This window comes from Euphorbia lathyris, chromosome 5 (assembly GCF_963576675.1).
Source record: "Euphorbia lathyris chromosome 5, ddEupLath1.1, whole genome shotgun sequence".
NCBI classification, from domain to species: Eukaryota; Viridiplantae; Streptophyta; class Magnoliopsida; order Malpighiales; family Euphorbiaceae; genus Euphorbia; species Euphorbia lathyris.
The window spans coordinates 71,985,171-71,999,250 of record NC_088914.1 but is presented as its reverse complement, the minus strand read 5'-3'; the positions used below and the strand labels follow the sequence as shown (position 1 = coordinate 71,999,250).

General features: G+C 35.4%; 1 protein-coding gene across 1 annotated transcript; it reads right to left on the bottom strand.

Annotated features, from left to right (window-relative positions):
• Nucleotides 1-7,803: 7,803 nt before the first annotated feature.
• LOC136230578 (cytochrome P450 81Q32-like) lies at nucleotides 7,804-9,962 on the bottom strand. Its single transcript, XM_066019699.1, has 2 exons — nucleotides 9,034-9,962; nucleotides 7,804-8,619 (listed from the first exon to the last, which is right to left on the bottom strand). The coding sequence occupies exons 1-2, from the start codon at nucleotides 9,934-9,936 to the stop codon at nucleotides 8,005-8,007; spliced, it is 1,518 nt and encodes a 505-aa protein (XP_065875771.1). The 5' UTR covers nucleotides 9,937-9,962; the 3' UTR covers nucleotides 7,804-8,004.
• Between the last annotated feature and the right edge of the window lie 4,118 nt (nucleotides 9,963-14,080).

Below are 14,080 nucleotides of genomic sequence, written 5' to 3'. Positions count from 1 at the left end.
ACTCACTCCATCAGCAAGTTCAGAAGTTATCTGCTGTGAACACTGACTATGCCACTTCCTCAGAACTCAAGATGCTCTTTGCTCAGCTTCATACTGAGCAACTTAAGACAAATGAGCAAATGGTATCATATAGTCAGTGCTCAGTCGAGCAAATTGGTGAGGCCATTCGGCTCCTTAATCTCAACAAGCAAGAGATGGATACTGACTCGATGAAGCAAAATGAGTTGCTATCTCTTGCACGGCAATCCTTCACTCACATCCGTCATAACAATATCCAGCGTCATCATTATGACTCAGCACTCTTAAAAACCTTCCACCAAGTCTTTGCTGGTCTCACTGAAGCTCTCATTTGGCAAGCCAAAGCACAAGCCTTCAGTGTGAATATGCTCAGTGCTGCTGATCTTCATATACCAGTCGTAGTATCCGCTGATGGCGTTGGCATTTTTGATGGGGTCAATGAAAGTGCTGACAAACTCAAAGAGCTTTCACAAGAACTAACTCGCGCTGTCTTAACCGATGCGTTTAAGCTCCCTGAAGTTGACAAAACGGGGGAGAAAGCGCAAGCTGCTAGAGCTCAGCATGAGCAACGTCAGTACAAGAGAAGTCAGTCACAGGGCAAGAAAAAGAAATAGTTAGGCTAGGTCTTAATTTTTGCTAATTTATTTCTTTTGCTGTGCAACTGCTGACTTCTATCAATATATCATACTTCCTTTTCTTATTCAAATACTGAGTTATGATATATGCTATTAAGTACTGAGTTATTATGTATCTTCGTTTATATCAGTTATGCTTAACACTTATAATATTTATTGACTAAATGATATGCTGATAACATGTTTGACATCATACTATGATCTTATGAAATATTCTGATAAAGAACTCATTGAACAATAATTTGCTCAGCGCGCTCTGTCACTATACATTACTTCCGCTGAATTCTGAGTAAAATAGAATATGACCCATAAGCTGACCTATACCTGAAATCTGATCTTAGACTTATTCAGTTAAACCTTAGAATGTTTAGAATAAAACTAAGTCAGTAGTTCAGTCCTTACGGGGGAGTTCACTTAATTAAAAAGGTCAACTATCATGGGGGAGCTCATACTGAGTTCCTTGCTGAACAGTTTTGCCAACATCAAAATGGGGGAGTTTGTTGAAACACCTTTCCACATAATTTTGATTTGACAAAATTGTTTAAGTATAAATTAGAATACATATTCTAAACACACTAAGTTTAAAAGCGTTGATTTATTCTACTAATGTGTTTGTTCAATGTTGAGTATAAATGTTATAAGTCATAAGGATTGGAAGGCCCAAGCCCAATATTGAAGCCAAGGCCCAAGTCAAACAACTCAGTACACTCGGCCCGCGTATGTCAAGACGTTGTCGTTTTGGACAAAAACGCAACTCAGCAAACGGAAGGATCTAGAAGACCTTGAGGAACAACTTCACAATGAAGCTGCTGAGTAGTCTCGACAAAGCGTACAAGACAGCAGACCGGCAGAGGAAAACTTCCAGATAAAGTGTTTCCTCTTTTAGCAAAGTTCAGACGACACAGTATGCTGTCCAGTTGACTTTACCATAAAAGGAGAGACCATCTGCTGTGCTGACCGAGGACAGAAGATACACGATTGTGATTGGCCAAGAGCTCTGTGCAAGTCAGGATGACAACGACACATAGCCGTTTCCCTCCAACGGTTATTTCGAAATTCGAAATGACCGAATGGCCAGACGTCTCTATAAATAGTGCCATCACAAGCTTCACTAAATACAGAACTTGATCAAGCCATTACGCTGTCCAAATCTCTACAAGTTCTGCAAGCAAGAAGCAAAGCAAAATTCTTACACTACATTTTCATATCTGTGTAAAAGTCTAGAGTGATTGTTTTTCAATCATCTAAGGTGTTCTAGCAATTGTTGTTTAGGACAAAATCTTTATCATTTCTAGAAGTAGAAAGGAGAGGCTGAGTACTCGGTTTTAAGTACTCAGCGGAGAGATTAGGATTGAGTAGAAGTATAGAGGAAGGTACTCTTGTCATACTCAATTGCTGATATTGTAAAAGGTTTGAGGCTCTACCTTTAAAGAGCTCAGTAGAGGATTTGAAATCTCGGAAGTGTTCCGGGAACAGGACGTAGGCTTAGAAGAAGCCGAACCTGGATAAATCTGCTGAGTGAAGTATTTCTAAACCTTAACTCCTTATTTACACTGCTTGCTTAAAACAAACTAAAACTGACCAAGTAAAAGAGGTCAAGCTGAGTTGTGCGCTACCAACGAGAAGGTTCAGGAATAGACTCTAAGTGCTATTTCCTAACCCAAGCAACGAAGCTGTCCTAGTCACTAGTTGACTAAGCCAGTGTCTTGCTGAGTGCTAAGTACCGCTGTTAGATAAACTTTTCTTAAAGAAAAGAAATCTGCCCAAATTATTTTAAAAAGGTAAAATAGTTCCTAACCCCCCACTTGGAACTATATTTGCAACCTTACAAGGGACCAACAGTATGAACACTTTATAATCACTTTAAATAAACTTACGGATTTCCTTTTATTAGACTTTATTTAGTGCTTAAAAGGGATTGCCTTTATATAGTTATAAAACATATATCTCATTAAACAAATGATATAAAGAACAATTCATTTACATTAAGTTTGTATCCTAGAACAATTGTCTATAGGACACTAAACCCCAACAGTGTTGTGCACGCTGCAAGCCCAAAGCTTGAGCTTTTAGTTGAAGTGGTTCCATGGTGACATTATCAAATATAATTTCTCCACGAAATTAACATACTATTTTCAGTTGTAATTATTATTTCCAATTTTTATCAGCTGTAATCACAACAATATTTGCAAATATCAATAAAAAGTAAATATTTCCAAATCCTTTGTGTTGATTTCACTTTAGTCACCATTGCTCTAACTAGTTAAACTTTCTGTAGACGTGCTAGGAACACAAGAAGGATTTTTTTATCAAGCCTTGCATCCTTCATCCAATTATTAATTGTTAGAAGTCAAGTTTAACACGTATTTTACAACCCGAAATATTTAGGAATTAACTTCCTTGGCACCCCCGCACAATCACTCACAAATGCAAAGGTTGAAATTAGCAATATTCGTAAAATATCGTTAACAGTTTCTATAATTTCTAGTAGATATATATTACCATCTCATTTCATTAAGGAGATGGACAAAGTATAATTCATAAATAAATTATTATTAAATATCCATTAAATTTTACATTGTTTGTTTGTTTTCTTTTTTGTTAATTACTTTTGATGTTATTGTAAGCATGGATTTCTGTCCGGTTTCCATGATTAATATAATTACACATTTGAATCTAATGCGACCAAACAAGTCAAAATCCAGGTTCCCGACATAATTCTGAACTCTGAAATCATCCTAAAGGTATATTAATACTTAACATATTTTATTTTGAGAAGATATTATTACGTATTTCTGCGCTATATTTTTTTTTGTAGATTTTTCATGATTTTTTTAGAAAAACCGAAATAATGAGTTTCCCTTGTAGATTGGGGCAGAGACGATCTCATAATTTTTTAAATTATTTTTCAAACATAAAAAATAGTATTCCATGTAGAAAATTATAACTAAGCATTTGCAGAGTTTTTTTTTAAAAAAAAGTCGGTATGCGTGGCTCTGTGTCGTGCTCACTGTTCAAAACGAAGGCCGCCTGGATCGTCTAGGACCCACCTAGGGCTCGAAATCGAGAATCCGTCCTGATTTTCTATGATTAGTCCCTCTAGGCGTTTTATTGATTCCTAGGCGATTTTCAGCCACTTGGACACCGCCTAGGCCATCTCGGCACCCTCTAAACCGCCTAAACGACAATGAACAAAAGCATTTTTTATTGTGATTTTTTTTTTGCTTTATTATAATTCATTTTTTAAGTTGTTTCAATGATATTATTATTGAAATGTTGATGTTTGCACAATTTTAAAGATATATGTTACAAATATATATACGTGTTTTTCTATATTAAATAATTTTATATTATTATTTTTAAATTATATAATATATATTTTAATTATATTTATACAATAATTTATTGATTAATAAATAAAAAATACAAAAATACAAATCTGATTAATCCCCGATAAATCTCTCACTCATCCCCGATTAATCTTCGAGGGCCATGTGCGTCCGATTAGCGCCTAGCGTTTTTTATAACCTTGGTCGTGCTCTGACACAAAAATTTATCATGTAGATGCACGTCTTGATACGAACAAATTGGTCAGAAAAAAATTAAAAAATAACATCGAAAAAATACCTGTAATCGTACGAAATAGACCCAGCTCGACTCTGCTACTACCCTCTGGCTTTATTTCGTAAATTCAGTACATTTTTTCATTTTAACGATTTATTTCTCTATAAATAGTGAACGAATTCACAGTTCCAAATGCTCCAAGAATTAGAGAAGAAATCACTCTTAAATAAGAAAAATGCTTTTGCGTTTTTTAGAGAGAGAAAGAAGTATTTTATTCATTTTTTTCCTTTTAAATCGAAGTTTTGGATTTTGATTAACTAAGAATCAACAAGCCATTATTTTACCCTAGTTGGGGTTTTGAATTCAATGGTGGGAATGATTTGGGCGGATTAAACTCAAACTGCACTAGCGATATGCTCTAAAGGTATAATTTCTGAGAAATAAAGTCACTTTTTATTTCATTTTCAATTAGATATATTTAATTTTTAATTTTGAGCTTTGATTTGAGGTCAATCAGATCTATTTTTGATCTATTATGATTTTTCAAAATTATTTTCCCACAAAAGTGGGGTCATTTAACTCTGTTCGTCAAGAACAGAGCCAAGCAGCTCTGTTCTTGAGGGAATATATCAGAGCTCCTCCCTTTTCGGGTCTTTTTCATGTAATTTCCAAATTTCTAGTCCTTTTTCCAATATTTTTATATTAAAATTAAGTAAAAACTCTACTTTTTTAAAAAATGGGTTTAATATTAATTTTAAGTTGAAGAAGTATTCATTTTGGCCCTGTTTGGGAATTAGCTGTTAGCTGTTAGCTGGTTACATTAGCTGATTTGACTAACTGATTTGACTAGCTGTTCGTGTAGACCTGTTTGGTAAAAATTAGCTGATTGATAATAGCGGTTTGTGCAAAAAGACGAATAAGGGTATTAATTTTGGCGCAGGAGAAGAGAGAGTCTATCTATTAGGGTTAAAGAAGTCCATTAATTTTAATATTCCAAAACGCTAATTGAAAAAACTCATTTTAAGAGCTTTTTCTAAATTAGCGTTTTCATCCCAAAACTCTCTCCCAAACCTCTCTCCACGAAACACTCCAATCAGCGGTTTCAGTGGTCGAACCTCTAAAATTGGTCAAAACCACTCTTTTTATCCCAAAACACACAGAGCCTTTATAAATTTTTATGGCTTTTTAACCTCTTTATGAAAAATAGATTTCTTTTAGATAAAAATCTCATTTTATTCTCAAGGATTACAATGGTATTCAAAAGAATATTGCTTACATTATATATTTGGAAATATTTGGGCATTTATTTTAGTTTTCTAGCTTTTAGAAAGCCTTTTATTATTAATAACAGGAATTTCATTAATAAAAGTCCCACTTATTTCAGAAAATATTGGGTATATATCTAGTATGATTTTTTAACCTTTTCTAGGTTTTATTAAGCTTTTTATTATTGAAAATAAGAATTTTATTGATAAAAGTTTCACTTATTTCTAAAAAATTCTCGAAACATTCCAATGAATGTCCAATAGTTGGAAGAATGTTTTGGTAATGTTTGGGTAATTGTCATAATTTCCTGGATTTTTTTTAGTTTTATTTAGCTTTTCATTTCAATAAAAATAAAATTTTATCGATAAAAGTCCTATTCCATTCTCGAGAATTCCAAAAATATCAAAATTTGATATTCTTTCCATTAGAATATATTTCATGAATACTAAGATAATTATCATAACTTTATAAGTTTTCATCAGAATAAACCGCATTCCATCAGTATTTATCCCACTTTCTAAATAACAAATGTACAAGATTCCATAATATACCTCAGAATATGGGGAAGTATTGCAAATATTGTGTTTCCTAAATAGTTTTCCAAAGCTATTCTTCAACCGTTTTTAAATATATACATATATATTTTGCAAATGATCGGGAACAATATTTCATTATTTTCTCATTCGAAAGTTTACATTATTTTCGTCATTATTTGATTTTGTTCATGAATATATTCCGTTCATCGTACATTTCCATTGACATTAGCCTCAGTCATTCATTTGTATATTACCTTATCATAATTGTATCTAAATGATTCATTTAAAATAAACCTAAGAATCTGAGAAAATCCTGCTATCTCAAAATAAATAACAATTATCATCTATTACGTTAGCATCATAGTAATTCATGAAATGAACTCATTAGGAAATATTTAAGATATTATAAATGGTGATAAAGTAGATAGAAAGTCAACTCTTTCTCTGAAGGGTATGGTAGTCTCATTGCAGCGTCTAACATATCAATTTTTCTCTGTATATAGTGGAAAATACCGGGAGGCTCTTCTTACTCTTTGGGAACGAATGTCCATCTCGTTCAAAATTGAATCCAAGAGCTCTTTGTTCCCCACAAATATATATATTCAATTTAAAGAATTTAGAAAGTCAAAGACTATAGTTAAAATTAGTGACTTCATTCCAAATTTTTTTACAATGCTTCCAGTGCAATACATTCAACTAATCAGTTGATACCATTAGTTATTTGTATTCATATGTTTTTTAACATCAATCTACTCTAATAGAATTGTATGTATCACTTTTTTTTATTGAATATATTACTTGATCTCTCCCAAAAACCAACATTGTGTTATATATAAAAAGAACATAATATCCATATTTATACTTCCACCAATGAGATTTACATTGAGAAAAAAACCAAACAGTAAGAGATTAATTATATATCGAGATATAATGAAATAAAGTTGACAATCACAAAGTATTATTGAGCTTCGAGATGACATCAAATGAATCTGAATACTCTTGAAGGTAAAAGATTGAGTCTAGCATGTTTCTACTTGCTTGCCTTCTTGCTTTTTCAAGTGAATTTATAGAAAAAGGTTTGGAATCATCACTTAAATCTTCAAGTAATGAAATTAATGTTTCAATTTTTTTAAAGAATTGACTAAAAAAAACCCAGTAGTTTAATAATTTATTTTGAAATTAATGAATGGTAGCATAATCAATCTATTAAACAAGGATTTGGATGATTGAAAAGATCAAAGCCTTAAAAATACTATTTCCCAATATTAATTTAGGTATGATATCATCTTAAAGATATTAGGATCCATGCGTCCTCATTCTAAATCTATAAGAATGTTTGGAGTAAGGAATATCGCCGGATCAAACTAAATAAGAATAAAACCTCTCTCGAAACACGTGAACCAACATGATACTCTTTGAATGCTCTTCGGATAAGGACCCTTCAACCTCACTTGGGATTAAGGCATCCCAATTTAGGTACATTAAAAACTACTTAAAATACCGCCACCATTTCAGCAGGTGATTGAAGTAAACTAAGGAGAGTTTCGAGCACTACCTGATGGTTTTACCCTTGGGTCTCTATAAATAAAATGTGACTTCATAATCAATGTAGATACAAACATCTATTACAATTACTCTCAATTGCTTAGTGCTCTAAATTTTATACTTTTCTAACTTAGGCATCGAAGTGGGGTAGCCGGTCAACAAAATCGTATTAATCCTTTTCCTATTTTATCTCAAGCACTGGAAAAATTATCTCGGAAGCATTAGAGCATTGTCCTACAAATTCAATCGTATCATTGTATTATGCATTGCAACCACTTTATTGAAAACATTAATGTAAGCTACACATTATGTGTAACAAGTAGACAATAAAACATCACAAACATGATAACTTTCCATCATATTACAAAGGTACATTACATGTTACAATGTCATTTTCAGAATCCATTAGAACACTAATGAACATGGTGAAGAGACAAAATTTAATGCATGATTGGACGAGCCTTGCACATGGCTTCCAATGGTTGAGCTTTAGGAGTAGTAAACCCACCTTTACCTTCTCCCATATGAACTTCTTTACCACTCACTTTTTCCCATTCAAAACATTGAATTAGTGTCCCCAAAGTCAATCCAACCACTCGTTGAGCCAATCCAGAACCAGGACAAGCTCTTCTACCCAACCCAAATGGCATCATCATCATCACCTTATTATGCCCCTCCCCCTCCCCATCCACATCAAATCTCTCTGGTTTAAAACTTGTTGCATCATCCCAGAGTTTAGGGTCTCTCTGTATAGACATAACATTCACTAGTAGAATTGTGCCACGTGGCACGTGGTATCCGCCAACCGAGCAATCATCAGATGATATGTGGGGGACTAATAGAGGGGCTGCTGGGTGTAACCGGAGAGTCTCGGATATTATGTTTTGAAGATACGGTAATTTGGAAAGATCATGTGCTTCTAATAAAGTTTGTTGCCCAACTTTGTTATCTATTTCATCTCTTGCCTTTTTCAGTACGCTTGGATTATTAAGAAGATTGGATAATGCCCATTCTAATGTAATTGCTGAAGTATCTGTTCCAGCAAATAGCATTATCTGTATAAACATCAATCAAAATATATGAAACTGTTAACTTTATCGTCATATTTATTTTGAATGTCCGATATAACAACATAACAATTAAAGCAGTCAAATTATCCGGATAAATTACACATGTGGTGTACAATCTTTGTCATATTTCATATTTTGGTGTACAACCTTCAATTTTACACGTAAAAATGTACAACGTTTTGGTGACCTTGCACTAAAGTGTACATGCGGTAATTGTGATGCAAAGCAATTTGACAACATAACGCATTGACTTCGTGTTAAATGGTCACAATTACAAGTTATCCATTTTACAGTAGAAGGTCACATAAGATTATACACCATATATCCCCTAATTATCCATTTAAAATTTCAATTAGAAATGGATAAAATTAATCTTGAGAAAAAATGAAGATGACTAACCTGTATAAGGCCTTTAATAATCTGATCAGTGTAATACTCAGGTTCTGCCTCTTGCAAAGAAAGAAGATGATGAATCATAGTATTCCTACTTTCCAAATTCCCATCTTTGTTTCTAATTTCATCAATAAGCCTTTGATAAACATCATCAAGCCTTTCAGCAAGATTAATCACTTTCTTCTCATATCTTCCACCATCAATCCAATTCAAAAAAGGCAAAAGATCTCTCGGATTTGATGTTCCTCCATGAGACACAGCTTCTTTCAACAACGCTCTAAAATACTCAGCCTCTTTCTCATTACTAATCTCATCGCCATAATAACTCTTCCCTGAAATCATTCTCACCATTATATTATAAGTCAGATTCTGAAACTTCGATTTCACCTCCACCTTCCCAAAATCCTCAACTGAAGAAGAACACAGATTTTTAACCAGTCTCTCCACTTCATCTTTCCTTATACTTCGGAGTACATTAAGACGATGAGTTGAGAATATTTCAATCGTGCTCACACGGCGGAGGTTGCGCCAGTGGTCGCCGTATGAAGCCTGAGCTACGGTTGTGTAATTATAAGCCAAGTATTTGCCTAGGATGAAACGTGGACGGTTGGCGAAAACGATATCGTTTTTGGTGAAGCATTCTTCGGCGGCGGAAGGGGATGATACGACGAGTACGGGGAGAGAACCGAATCGGAGTGAGATGATTGGGCCGTATTTTTGGGAGAGGTTGTGGAGAGTGTGATGAAGAAGAGGTAGTTTTAGTAAATGGAGATGGCCGATTATTGGAATTGCAGGTGGGCTTGGAGCCGGAGGGTGATTTTTCCGGTGAATTATTGATTTGTAATGTTTTAAAGCAAGGAGAGAGATGAGAGAAGTGAGGAAGATGATTAAAAGGAGGTTTTCCTCCATGTTTTTGCTGCTATCTTTCTTGTTGAGTAAAATGGTGCCAAAGGCTTTATATAAGCAAGCAGGTTTTATGGAATATAATGCAGCCTATTTTTGGACCTACTTCCCATTATCTGTACATAGATGTTTATTTATTTTAGTTTATCCTTTTAGATGGATATAATTTATTTTCTTTTTCATTTATATATAATTATATATAGAGAGAGAGAGGAACAAATCTCCATATAATTTCAGCAAAAACTGGTATAAAATCCAGCATGATTTCCCTTTGTTGAAAAGAATTACTAGAGTGTTTGTAAAATATTTGCTTTTACATATATATATTGATGTGATATGGTGAATTTGATAAGATTTTTTAGATAGAAAAATAATCGAGGTGTGCCTCATTCAATGCTTAAGTGGTAAACATATTGAGTAGAATAAAACTTAAGTGAGCAAGGGAAAGAAATTGAGTGAATTTTTGTGAGTCTTATATTTATAAAAGGATCAGGTTGTGTGTCCTATATCAGAGGTGAGGTCCATATAGCGGTCGATCAGTGGAGAGAGCTTGTTGTCAACCAGGAACGGTTGTAACGACTGAACCTCTGATTTCAGCAAATGGACTGCTATACGTCGCCTCTATTTTACTTACCGTCGCCTCCTGTTTGACATTTTTGCCCTTTTCATTTTTCATTCAAAAAAGTGAAATTCTCTCAACCCCGAAGAGCAAAACGAAGAAAAATCATGCCTCCAAAACAAGGAAAAATACTTGAACATCTAAGTTTCGTATTTACTAATAATCTGAAATTTAACGAATTTAACTTTAAACGAATTTTTTTCCGTTGAATTTGCACTAAACAGGTAGCCCATACGGTCCGGTCCATGGACCGATAGTATGAACTACCCGTTTTTCCTAGGTAGAAACGGGTAGCCTACACGGGTAGGCTATCCGTTTCTACCTAGGAAAAACGGGTAGCCTACCCGATTTCCTTTAGGGATGGAACTAGTTTGTTAGCCTGGTATCCATATCTCAGCAGTGTGTTCAACACTCGCCTATCCATGTCTTCATCAGTTTCCTCTGCGCTAGCCCTTCCTCCGAGACATATATTCACTCTACTTATGACCCTTTCAACCATTGGTTACGACCTAGTTATAGAGCCATATGTTCCACTGCATGTGGAAGTCGTTGTCCAGTAAATGGATCGAATAGCCAATGTCCTCCTCGAATCTCAGGTCCCTCTCCATTTCAAGTAGGTTTTGTTTGTGTTAGCATCAGTTGGGATACTAGAGAATCCCTGCTCTAGGTGGCATATATGGAGACAACTTTAGGGGTGGGCATGTACTTTGTCCACCAAGAAGAGAATGTGGTAAGTTATAAGGCCTATGGTCATTTACCCTTTGGATCAGTTTATACTTCTTGATCCATGGAACACATTTTGTGGAGGAAGGCTCGTGTGCATTGGAACTCCCAAGGTTTGAGGGTGGGGTTGAACTGGAGTTGGTGTTTCCACTCAAGTTTCCAAGCCTTTGAGTAGCTGGACTGAACGATTCCCTAAGCATTGACTCATGTGGGTGGCAAGAATAGATTTTGCCTCATCCAGGAAGGTGGAGGGGGACGCATCATCTATATCCACCACTTGTACTATCTCTGAAATTGGATCCATAGGTGTGGTCGTTGTGGGTACCGTGAGATCCCCATTGGCTGGTGGTACCCATGTTGGCTTCGTTGTATTGTTCGTCATGAACCTCTATGAGAATCTGCGTCACCGCACCAAATTGATAACAACACTTCCTTCACAACACTTCCTAATTCGGCCGCTGGGAGACGCCATTGGGTTAGGCCGTAGCACCTCCGATAATAAAGTTAATAAAGAAATTTGAGAATAATTGATATTGAAAATGTATTTAGGAGAATGTTGTAACTTACTTTTAAAGATACCCTAGTGGGTGTAAATACTTCCTTTTATAATCTGCTTGCCTTAATTGGGTCGTTTGTTGTTACTCTTATTAATTGTCATTACCCTTATAATCGATTTAGAAGGAATAACAGTTTCTTCGAGATTCTACATAACTGTGCAAGAGGTATAATAATGTGATAATGTACATCTTTTCCTTCTTTTCCCTCGTCTTCTTAGTGAATCTCTTATAGCTTTGACGATTTCTTAAGACTGCGGTGATGAGGGCATCCCTTACCTAAGCCCGAGCTCGGAGCCAAGAGACGGGGACGACGAGGACCGGGTTAACAAACCGAGCACGCGAGGCGTGGTCAGCAGGACGCGGGGCGTACGAGACTCCCTTGCCGAAGAATTGTCCAGGAGAGACCTGACGCGGGGCGCCTCTCCCAGTACGCGGGACGTGAAACCAGAGCCCGAAGCGAAGGTTGTCCAGGAGACCGACTACGCGGGACGTACCACCTGGGACGCCACGCGTGGAGTCCATCAACAGGAGTCACCAAGATCCGAGGCTCCAATACGCGGGGCGTGACTCCTGGGACGCCACGCGTGAAGTGTTCTTCTAAGACTCTTCAATCTCAGAAGCTTCGAGACGCGGGGCGTACCTAGGGCCACGCGGGGCGTATCCTGCCAGAACAATACTTCTCCTCCAAGTTCTTACTAAGAGGGGACCATTTCTGTTGATGCTTATTTACGGTTTTGCCCTCGACCTATTATTACTAAACTGTCATAGACTCTTTCCTTTCCTATTCTATCCTTAATCAATTGTCTTGCCCAAAACCCTATTCATGGGTCTTTGGTCTTTTCCCTTCTTATTTGGGAGAGTATTTAAACTCCCTTCTTTGTAATGTTAAGGAACTTTTTGATGAATTTTGAATATAGCCTCCATTGGAGCACCAAGGTTTCACCTTGTTTGGGTTAACTCAACCTTCAAGTCTAGCTTGAGAAGATTGAAATCTTTGTTGGTTTAAGATTAAAACCTCCAGTCGACTTTAATCTACATCATGCGGATCCTATATGATAAGACTCTTAGAGATGAATCTATCCTATATAAATGTGTTTGTCTTATTGTGGATTCTTATTGTTTCATCAGTGTCTCTCTATCTTCCCACAATTGATGATATCTGTACGAATCCCGATGTTATCACTTCTAACGTTACACCAATTTTTTTTTTCACTAAACATGGTCTATTCTTTTTTAGTATTTTCTACACATTTGACAATGAAAAAAAATATTAAAAGGGATGGAGTCACGGGAGAGAATAATTTCTTAAAAATATTATAAAATGTTCTTAAAAAAAGGATTAACAAAGAAATTAAGAAAATATTGGCCTTTTATTTTTATGTTTGAATTATTTTCTTAAGTAGTGGATAATGACTTGAGTTATTGGCTGATAGTAAATGTAAGAGCATCTCCAACTCCAACAGAGATGTCTAAAAAATGCCAAAACTTGACACTTAATCTTAAAATATAATATTTTATTGTCTCTTTCATCTACATCACTTTTGGCAACCTTTAGTTAAAAAATGCTCCAATAGAGGTTGCTTGAAAAGTTGCCATTATAATCCTACAAATTATTATTTTATTAAAAAATTTAAAAATAAAAGGCTACAGATTTTATTATATTAAAAAATAATAAACATGGTTGTCAAAAATTGGTAACTTTCTGTCAAACCTGATGTCACATCAGCTGTCACTCTTTTGGACACCCTCTATTGGAGATGTTCTAAAGAACAAAAAGAAAAAGAGGACAAGAATGATGCAGCAGATTACGACCCTACAGGCTGCATTTTTATATGGTGTACCTTTGTATGTACCAATAATATGAATAAATCTGAGTCATTGAATACGCAAATTAACAATAAAACAAGACCCTCTTTCTTTGATAAAGTTAATGATTATAATTATAGTACTATTAGAGTAAGAGATTGGTCTGGTTTGAATGGTCTCATCTCCATTATTTACATGCACTGCGTCTCTCCAATGGAAGACATAGGGCTGTAAATGAGCCGAGCCGCTCATGAACGGCTCGGTGATCGGCTCAATAAAAACTCGGCTTGACTCCGTTCGATTACAGCCCTAGGAAGACAGGAGCATAATGTTAGAAACTTTTTCAGATTATCATTTTCTAGAAATGGAGAAATTGATAAGGGTACTCGGTAAGAGCTGTTCAGTTTTGTCTCAGAGATTAATACAAATAAATATATAATAGGAT

What these genes read in the sequence shown, in the direction of transcription:
- LOC136230578 (XM_066019699.1), bottom strand. Translation starts at nt 9,936, where the DNA reads ATGGAGGAAAACCTCCTTTTAATCATCTTCCTCACTTCTCTCATCTCT. An exon ending in TTATTAAAGGCCTTATACAG is followed by an intron (nt 8,620 to 9,033) that starts GTTAGTCATCTT and finishes ATGTTTATACAG; the next exon opens with ATAATGCTATTTGCTGGAAC.